Below are 10174 nucleotides of genomic sequence, written 5' to 3' on the forward strand. Positions count from 1 at the left end.
TCAGTTAATCACAGCTTCTCTTTTTCTCCATTCTCAGTCAGTGAGGTCAATAAACTGTTTAAAGATCTTGATCCTAAAAAATCTGCAGGTCCAGATGAACTTCCACCTTATTTCTTAAGGCTGGCTGCTCATATCATCACAGTCCCTGTGACCCACATCTTCAATCTCTCCATGAGACAAAACTCCATCCCAGACACTTGGAAAACAGCCTTTGTTCTTCCTTTGCTGAAGGGAGGAGACCCCACCTCACTGAACAACTATGGACCAATCTCTAAACTCTGCATTTTAGCCAAGGTTCTAGAAAAACTGATAAACTCTCAAATCAAAAATGACCTGGACTCATTTAACATCTTACCTCCACATCAATCTGGTTTCAGGAAACAACACAGCACAATGACACATCACTGAAGGTTCTTAATGACGTTGTTGAAGCACTGGATGCTAAGGATTATTGTGCTGCACTTTTCTTAGACCTGTCTAAAGATTCTGACTCTGTGGATCATAACATCTTGTGTCATAAACTCAGAAATCGGTTTCTCAGATCACACCATTGGTTGGTTCTCTAACTATCTCTCAGACCGGAGGCAATGTGTTCAACATAATGGTACTTCCTCCAGTTATTTAACAGTCAACAATGGTGTACCACAAGGCTCAGTCTTAGGACCCACCCTCTTTACAATCTACATACATAATGTAGGTAAAAACATCCCTGATGCATCCATACATTTCTATGCTGATGACACAGTTGTTTATTGTCGAGCTAAAACAGTTGCTAAGGCTTTCCAGTTTTTGAAATCTGCATTTAACATCATCCAGACTGATTTGTTTCGCCTCAAACGTGTCCTAAATGCCGACAAAACCAAAGGGATGCTTTTTTCAAATAGGAAGTTGGTCCCAGCATTTCTTCCTCCGATTTTATCCTCAAATGGTGTCCCCATTGAGTTTGTTGATTCCTATAAATATTTGGGTATCTTGGTCAACTCACATCTCTCTTTTAAGCTCCATGTGGAAAACTTGATAAAGAAACTGAAAGTTAAACTGGGTTTCTTTTTCAGAAACAGATCCTGTCTAACCCTGAATGCTAGGAAACACCTTGTATCTGTGACTTTCCTTCCCTCCATTGATTACGGTGACATTATTTACATGAACGGTCCTACAAGAACCCTGCAGATGTTGGATGCTGCAGATGTTGGATGCTGCAGATGTTGGATGCTGCAGATGTTGGATGTTGCAGATGTTGGATGCTGTCTATCATGGTGCACTAAGATTCATAACTGGCTGTGATTATCGTACCCACCACTGCACTCTGTATTCACTGGTTAACTGGACATCATTAACTTCACGCAGACTCTCTCACTGGTACATTTTCATCTTTAAATCACTTCCTGGTCTGCTGCCTTCATACATCTCCTCCTACATGTCTCTGTGTGAGTGCAGCTACAGCGTGCGCTCTCAGGACATCATTACCTGCAGTGTTCCCTCAGTGAGGACTGAACTAGACAAAAGGACCTTCTCCTACTCCGCTCCTGTTTCCTGGAATATCTTGTAAAAAGATCTGAAGCTCTCGACCTTTGACCTCTCTAAGTGGTTTTAAGAATCTGTTGGACTCCTGGCAGGGACCAATGCAGACATGTTCCTGTTTTTAGTTTTCTACATTCGCCTTATGATCTAGCTGTTTTTTATTTTGTTACCTTTTTCTTTTAGCCATCCTATTTGTAAAAAAAAAAAAAAAAAAGAAAACCTGCAGTATGACTTTTTATAACTGTTTATTTTTTTCATTTTTTTTTCATTTAGCCTTTATTTATCCAGGTTAGTCTCATTGAGCCACGAGAACTCATTTTCAAGAGAGACCTGTTTAGGGAGCACATGGTGGGGGTTAAGGGCCTTGCTCATGGGCCCAGAGTGGGGCGAATGAGGGTGGGGGCAAGTGTGGGTGTTTCACCTACCCCACCCACAATTTTGATGTTGTCGGGGCCGGGGCGTGAACCGGCGATCTTCGGATCACAAGCCCACCTCTCTAATCTCTGCGCCACCACTCCCCCAATAGTTTATTGTTGTCGCTGTTGTCCATTGTTGTCATCTTTCTTTGTTGAAATCAGGTCTCTCTTGTAAATGAGTCCTCGAGGCTCAATGGGATTTACCTGTAGAAATAAAGGTTGAATGAATGTAGGTGTTGCTCAAGACAATTATTTATTTCAGCTTCACATTTATTAAACAACAGAAGACATGAAATAATTATTAGCAAAAAATTAGATAAACAAATATTTACAGGGTAAAACTATTACTGGTTACCATAATGTGAAACTGCCACAAATAACTTTTGCATTCTCTGTCTCCTTAGTGAACAAGCTGAGTGAAACCATTCCTACACTGATGAGGAAACTAGATGAATTACAGAATCACTCCATCCAAATGCCAAACATTTCAGAGAACATCAACCGTATTCGACAGCTCATCCAGCAGGCGCGCAATGCTGCCAGCAAGGTGCTCATCACCTCAAAGGACATCACAGTTTAGCCTCTTTGTCTCCTTCCTTTAATGTCTTGTGTTGTTCATCCAGGTGAGGGTGTCGATGAAATTCAATGGGGCCTCAGGTGTTCAGGTCCGTACTCCCTCAAACCTGGCTGACCTTGCTGCCTACAACTCCTTGAGGTTCTATATCACCCTGACGGATGCAGCACGGCAAAGACGGCAAGATGACATCACCAAGCAGTTTGTCTTTTACCTCGGCAACAAAGACGTAACTACAACCGCAGAGAGCGCCATTTTGTGCTGTTTTACATTGTGTTCAGTGTCTCTCATTTTCAGATTTATTTTAATCTATCAATGTGTGTCTGTGGAATTTGTAGTCCAATAAAGAGTTCCTGGGCATGGCACGAGAGGGGAATAAACTGTCCTGGTATTATAATGTTGGAGGAAAAACTGCTCAGGCGATGATTGATAAAGATGTCCTGGCTGATGGAAACTTCAACGAGGTCTTCCTGCAAAGGTAAAGGAAACAAGCAAAGAAACAGAGAAGCTAAAACTGGAGAAATACGATATCTCCTTCTAACTCTCATCAGAACTCTGGCAGCACTTTTTTAGATAAACTGAAGACATTTTAACAGGTTTTGGGATGCCTAGGTAATAAAGAATTACACTAACCCAGTCTAGAAGGGAAGAAAAGGGAAGTCTGAGATTGTCATCACTGTATGTTCCCATACAATGGTGAAATAGTCTCTGTGTCTCTGTGCATTTAACCCATCACACCTGAGATACACCCAGGTGGAGCAGTGGGCAGCTATGTAAGCACCCGGGGAGCAATTATGGATTAGTTCTCTTGCTCAGAGACAACATGACTTGTGGGAATGGCCAGGAATCAAACCACAACTTTCTGGACCTAAGTCGGCTGCCCTACCTCTGCCCCATCTCGGCCCCCCAAAGAAGTGATAAACGCATGGACCAGTTTTTCTGTATCTTTTTGGGTCAAGATGTTTCCATTTATTCCATGGATGGAGTGGATGGAGAAAAGTTTCAGGAGTGATTTGTGACAAAAGGGTGTCAGCAAAGGTCAAAAGAAAAAGTTTACAAGGCAGTGGTAAGACCAGCTATGTTGTATGGTCTGGAGACAGAGACATGGACAAAAAGACAGGAGACAGAACTGGAAGTAGCATAAATGAAGATGTTGAGGTTCTACTTAGGAGAGACAAGGACGGAGAAGATCAGGAATGAGATCATCAGAGGTACAGCACAGGTTGAACAACTGGGAGATAAAGTTAGAGAGGACACACTGAGATGGTTTGGACATGTTTGTCTGCTGGTTTCCTTAGATAGAGAACTTTACTAATTGGCCTTTCTATGTATTTGAATGTTCCTGTAAAGTCCCTGAGACAAATCTGTTGTGAATTGGCACTATATAAATAAACTGAATTGAATTGAATTGAATTGAATTGAATTGACATGTCCAGAAGAGGAACAGTGGTTTGGACATGTCCATTGGAGGGACAGTGGTTTAGACATGTACAGAGGAGGGATAGTGGGTATACTGGTAGAAGGATGTTAGAAATGCAGCTGCCAGGAAAAAGACAGAGGAGACATATGGATGCAGTTAGAGAGGACATTAAGTTAGTTGGAGTGAGGACAGAAGATGCAGAGGACAGAATGAGATGGAGGATGAATTGCTGTGATGACCCCTGAAGAGGGAACAGCTGAAAGAAGAAGAAGATGTTTCCATTTATCGCCAAAGACAACGAGGCAATGTTTTTGACCTTGTCCATTTTTTCTGTAACATTAATAAAACGTTCATAAAAGTGACACTGGATGTATATCGATGACTGAATAACTGATGAAGCCAGTTCAATCCAAGATGGCCACCACAGCCAACACAAAACTTGCTTCAACTCAGTTACATATTCAAATATTGAGATTAAATGGTCGAGGTTGAGAGTCATTCAACTCTGGACTGAAAGGCAGTGGGAGATGTACATTTCTTCAATGATTGCTAGTCCTTTGTTTAATAATGTCATTGTATTAACTTTCTGTAAGACTCCTCAGCAGTTGTGCTGTTATCTACTAGCATGGACATTATCTGTAACTCTTTCCATGTGATTTATATTTTTCTGTTGTCGTCTGAACAAAGGATCCTCCAGTACGGACAGATGTCCGTGTCTTCAGTGGTCAATGATGTGACTGAAATCATCAAGGCTGATGTGGAGGCCCAAGGTGGTCAGGGCCTGCTCATTCTCCAAAGCAGTGATACGGTCTTCTATGTAGGAGGATACCCAAATACTTTTGCAGTAAGTAAAGGTGTTCAAAAGGCCTCATAGTTCTGAGGAGTCTCACTGCAGTATTGTTTGAGGTTTTAAGCAAAGGAAAAAAGAAAAACCACGCCCTGGATGACTCTGACTCTAACCAGCACACGTATCTTCTTCATTTTTAAAAACATTCACGTAAGAACTTTATTTATCCCTCAGGAAATTGTTGACATATTGTCATATCACATGATTTTTTACACATTTTTTATTTTAAATTGTAGGTTTGTACTAATGTTTGTTTCCATGTCAGAAACTAAGCAATATGCATATAATGTGTTAAAAAAATTATGTAAGTTGCTAAAGAGTGATGACTTGAGGCGAGGCTCCCCAAACTCAGCATGAATGCAGGACTGCCACAACACATCCATCATTAAAGAAGAAAGTAGTTAAAGTCTTGAGCTCACAGGATGAAGATTAATGTGTCTGAGTTTCCAATGGAGCAGCTCTCGCTCACATTGCAGTATTTACTCTTTTTGTTGTCAGAAAGCAATGAAGTGAAAGTGAAAATGGACAGCTGTAAATAATAATAAAGTTAAAAAATACATTAAAATTCTATGCTGTTAGTTCAACTGTATTTTACGAGTGATCAGTGATGATTTAAAAAAAAAAGATCAGAAGTCTCTCAATGTCCCAAAGTTTGTCACTAGAATTATTCTACTTTGTCCTCCTGTCTATTATTCTGCATGCTGACACTCACTCTGTGATTGTTCACATTCTTGTACGGATACCCTGCAATAAACAAAGTCCCTCATTTATTGGGGGTTTGCATACACTGAAGCCCTGCGATAAATGAAAAACCACAAAGTAGGAGTAGTAGTACAAGTAGTAAGTAGTAGTTTATTTTAGTGTATATATATATATATATATATATATATATATATATATATATATATATATATATTTAAGGTGTTTGAAACCCTTCCCACACTCTTGCAATATTCTGAGCAATGTTTCTAAACTCTAAAGCTCTAAAAGAGCACAGAATGTCATGATCTCAGCTCTCTGCCATGGCTGCTCTCCCCACCTGCAAACGCTCTTGGCCACCTCTTGGCCACGCCCACTTCTCTGCTCTGCATGGAGATCAGCTGATCAGCAGCAGGAGGCAGCTTCTCCTGCTGTCTGGGCTGCACAGATGTGCAGCAGGAGCTAAATAATTTACAATAATTTATTTTAAATAAAAAAATTCATGCCGATTGTGCAGCTCATCCATCAATCAGCCAATTGTGTGTCATATCCAATCTTATTTTGAAAAACCGCGATAGGCCAAGTCCGCAAAAAATGAACTGCGAAGTAGCGAGGGACTACTGTACTATATTAAGTTTAGAAAAGGCAACAAAAAAACCCCTAAGAAAATTAATTCCTACTCTAGCTACACCACCAGCCTTGAATGTCTGCAGAGCAGCAGCAGGCATCCTCGTCTAGTGAGCCCCCATCAAAGGCTGCATAGTGATGGACATTTCACTGCTGGACATCCATAATGATTATGTCTGGTTCTCCTGGATCCCTTCAGAAACTGCAGAGGACTGTCCTCCTAGATCCACTCCAAATCTGCTCTGTGAGGGCCGTCCTCCTGGACTCACTTAGAATCTGTAGAGTGAAAATAAGCTAATAGTGAAAGAAGTTGGTGGGCAGGACAAAATTTGTTGGAAATTCACAGAAATGCCAAATTCTTTGTCCTATATTTACATACAAACATTAAATTAGTTAGAATAAAAGTCTAGATGTACTCTATGGATGCATGTTGCACCTCACTGTTGCAGGCGTTTGTCAATGCGTCCATGGTGAGTCTTCACCTGTCCAATGTCTGGCAGGTCTGCCCCTCTCTCTGCCCCTATGAGGTACAGAGGTTTGAGGGTTGTTCTTCCACAAATTCCTCCTTGTAAATTTACCACTTTTGTCTGAGGGAATAGTCAGATGTCCCTTTTTTTTTATAAATTTAGGTCAATAATCTTAGCAAACATGCCCCCCCTTAACAAATTTCAATTGACCAGTTTCAGTAAATATCTTGTGGTTGTCCTGATGCATGCTCAATAATCCAGGTAGAAAAATCTAAAAAAGTTAATTCTGGTCCTCTGGACATTCAAAAAACCAAACAAAACAAAAAAATTGTAGAAATGTTTTGTCTTTCATCCGAACGACTTCTTCAGTCTTCTTTTTGTGGTTGTACTTTTGTTGTGGTACCTTCAAGACATTAACCCTGTACGTTTTGTGCTGGTGTAGATTCTCGATCATTCAAGGCATGATAAATCACCCCTAACATAAAAAACAAACAACTGGACTTCTATTCTAAAACGTCTTACACTGGAGAGTCTTTATTTTTCTCTCTGATGTGAAGGGTATGAGTTTAAATAGGAGCCTGTTGAGAAAATCTTCTAGGAGCTAAATGTCTTCAGGTACAGAAGAGAAGTCCAGAAGTCTAGAAGTTTCGACTTTTTTCCCCTCACAAATTTATAACTTTACGAGATCAAGGATATCATAACTTTATTGTTAGTTTCTTGATTTATTCATAAAAAATGTTGCTTTTTCGTTGCAAAATTGTCACTGATATAAAATTTTTTTTTTCTTCCTTTCCCGCCAGCTCTATTTGTTTATTTTATTTGCAACAATGTCCTAAAAAGTAATTGTCTATGCTGTGCTTCTTTCTTTCTCTTGTCAGCCGCCTCCCCCTCTTGCATTGCCTAAATTTAAGGGGGGCATTGAGCTTGACACGCTAAACGAGGAGGTGATCAGTCTGTATAACTTTGAACACGCCTTCCAGCTGAACACCACAGCAGAGAAGCCTTACAGCAGGTCAGAGCAAACACACTCACCTACTTTATGTTCTGTCTCTTCACTGGTGGAGGCAGTGGTGTATTCTACATTTCTGTAGTGGGTATATTGTACTTAGAAACCAAAGTACACTGGTTAGTGCAATGTAATCCTCAATTTATTTGGATTTTTAAGCATATTGAACATTTCAAAATTTCTCTGATGCTCATTGCTTATATTTCAATAAATGTACAACAAACTTTGTACAAGTTCAGAGAGTAGTCAAGACAGCACAAAAGATCATTGGCTGCCCTCTCCCCTCCCTGATGGACATTTACACATCACGCTGCCTCAACAGAGCAGAAAACATAATCATGGACTGTTCACACCCGGGTTTTGAACTGTTTGACTTGTTACCTTCAGGGAAACGCTACAGGTGCATCAGAACAAGAACAAACAGGTTCAAAACAGTTTTTTCCCGAAAGCCATCACCACACTGAACTCACACATGCACTAATTTAATAATATAACCTCCCAAACACCTGGACTTCTACTGTGCAACACTACTGACATTTCATACCCTCAGTCACCTTAACTACCTCACTAATATCCATAATGTGCAATATAATTGTGAAATACTTGTATTTATTTACTTTCATTATTATATCTATATTGCGTTACATTTTTTATATTTTTAGTGTGTTAAATGTGTGTTTTCTTAAGGCGTGTTTTTGCACTGGAAAAAGGAGTGGCTCTTAATTTCATTGTACTGCGTATAATGACAATAAAGGCATTCTGATTCTGATTCTGATTCTGACTTTGTACAACAGTTGGCTTTGTATTAAAAACAGATTTTTTTTTTCATGTGTCTGGGCAAACACACTACCTCCCTGTGTGCACTGAGGACCACTGTGAGCAACATCACATGTGCACGCTGTGGCCACACACCAGTATCAGACCTTTTCAAAACCTGGGATCATAGCAAGTTACATGGCTTATTAAAAGAATCAAATTACAGCAGCAATTTTCAGTAGTTTACTTTTAATAAAAGTGATTTGGCTCATTTAAAATGAAAAAGACAATAATATTTTTGTTCACGAGATGTGTAGTGTTATATGTGAGAGTTCTGCTTTGTTGTGGGGGGTCCATGTGTGGTCTAGGTGAGGTTCGTGCTCTGGGAGAGGGTTAGCAACACAGTGGCTATTGGTGTCAGGAGCATATTTGTAATGATGGGGGGACACACTGGTGGGGGGGTCTGAGGGTCCTCCCCCAGAAAATTTAGAATAAATGCCATTTGCTGCATTCTGGTGTGTTTTACCAGGTTGTTTAACATCTAGTTTTACATACACAAGTAAACACTTGAGTGAGTAAGTATTTGAGTTAATGGCACAGCAAAAAAAAATAATAGCTTGACCAACAGCTCTCCTTGTGTGAATAGAGCACGCTCCACTTCTCTTACACATCCTAGTCACAGTCTTAAGAAACACAGGGAAAAAAATCACTAGCCAATATGAAACATTAACAATATTCACTCCTTCTTACCAGTGGCCTAGCATAAAGCAATAAGATCATCATCCATCGTGTTTATTAGTAGCTTAAAATCCATCCATCCATCCATCCATTATCTTTTACCCGCTTCTTCCATTTTGGATCACGGGGGTCGCCGGTGCCCATGTCCAGCAATCACTGTGCAAGGGGTGTGGTTCACCCTGGACAGGTCTCCAGTCCATCACAGGGACACATAGAGACAAATGAGACATAAAAGGATTCGCTCTCTCACTCACACCTAGGGATAATTTAGAGTTACAGTCAACCTAACATACCATACCATACCATGCCAATTTATTTATAAAGCACTTTAAACAGTGACAAAGCACACCAAAGTGCTGAACAGGGACAAACAGAACAAGCACATAGCAACAGATTACATAACAGGACACCAAAAAGTAGAAACCAACAAAAACAATAATGGATAACAACAACAACCGCAACATGACCAACACAGTGTGATGCACACACTCAGCACAGATCACACAGTGAATAAAGCCAGGGAATAAAAGTGTGTTTTTAAGCGAGATTTAAAAACTGTGAGGGAGGGGGCCTGTCTAACGAGCAGAGGTAACTCATTCCAAAGTCTTGGGCTGTTAAGATTTGTGTCAGGAGCGAACCCAGAGTGCAGAACAGGGACTCAACTCGGCAGAATACAAAAATAGGATTTTAATGAGAAATTAAAGTACAAAATAACAAGCTGACGGGGCAGCAAAACTTACATGAACTTAGGAAGGAGGCACGGGGAACTCAGGAGACACGAGAGACACGGGGAACTCGAGGAACCAGGAAGACTCAGGGAAAGACTCAGGAGACCTAAGGAAGAGTACCCAAATGAAGACGACCCGACGAAGAACAAGACGGAACAGGTGGCTTATGCATAGACAAGACGAGACATAATTGCAGACAGCTGGGACGAGACACGGGTGGTAACAATGGAAACTAATGAGGGAGCACGAGGGAAACAGACACAAACCGGGCCACAGAAAAGTACCATCCTTACAGTACCCCCCCAAGGACGCCTCCAGGCGTCCCCAAAACACCCCCCTCCCAAAGGACTAGGGCGGGTGGAGGGTGGCACTGCA

The 10174-nt window shown here is 40.8% G+C and overlaps 2 protein-coding genes across 2 annotated transcripts in view; both read left to right on the top strand.

The window, feature by feature from the left end:
- The window catches only part of LOC119416583 (laminin subunit alpha-5), a 61077-nt gene that overhangs the window by 45473 nt on the left and 5430 nt on the right, over positions 1 to 10174 (top strand). The gene's annotated exons all lie outside the window — the stretch shown is intronic.
- Positions 2349 to 4871, top strand: LOC119417419 (laminin subunit alpha-5-like). The gene is made up of 4 exons (XM_037684620.1): positions 2349 to 2484; positions 2561 to 2740; positions 2850 to 2989; positions 4619 to 4871. The coding sequence occupies exons 1-4, from the start codon at positions 2374 to 2376 to the stop codon at positions 4803 to 4805; spliced, it is 618 nt and encodes a 205-aa protein (XP_037540548.1). The 5' UTR covers positions 2349 to 2373; the 3' UTR covers positions 4806 to 4871.

This window comes from Nematolebias whitei, chromosome 11 (assembly GCF_014905685.2).
Source record: "Nematolebias whitei isolate Nwh7 chromosome 11, NemWhi1, whole genome shotgun sequence".
Classification (NCBI taxonomy): domain Eukaryota; kingdom Metazoa; phylum Chordata; class Actinopteri; order Cyprinodontiformes; family Rivulidae; genus Nematolebias; species Nematolebias whitei.

What these genes read in the sequence shown, in the direction of transcription:
- LOC119417419 (XM_037684620.1), top strand. Translation starts at nt 2,374, where the DNA reads ATGAGGAAACTAGATGAATTACAGAATCACTCCATCCAAATGCCAAAC. An exon ending in CGCGCAATGCTGCCAGCAAG is followed by an intron (nt 2,485 to 2,560) that starts GTGCTCATCACC and finishes TTGTTCATCCAG; the next exon opens with GTGAGGGTGTCGATGAAATT. An exon ending in AACGAGGTCTTCCTGCAAAG is followed by an intron (nt 2,990 to 4,618) that starts GTAAAGGAAACA and finishes GTCTGAACAAAG; the next exon opens with GATCCTCCAGTACGGACAGA.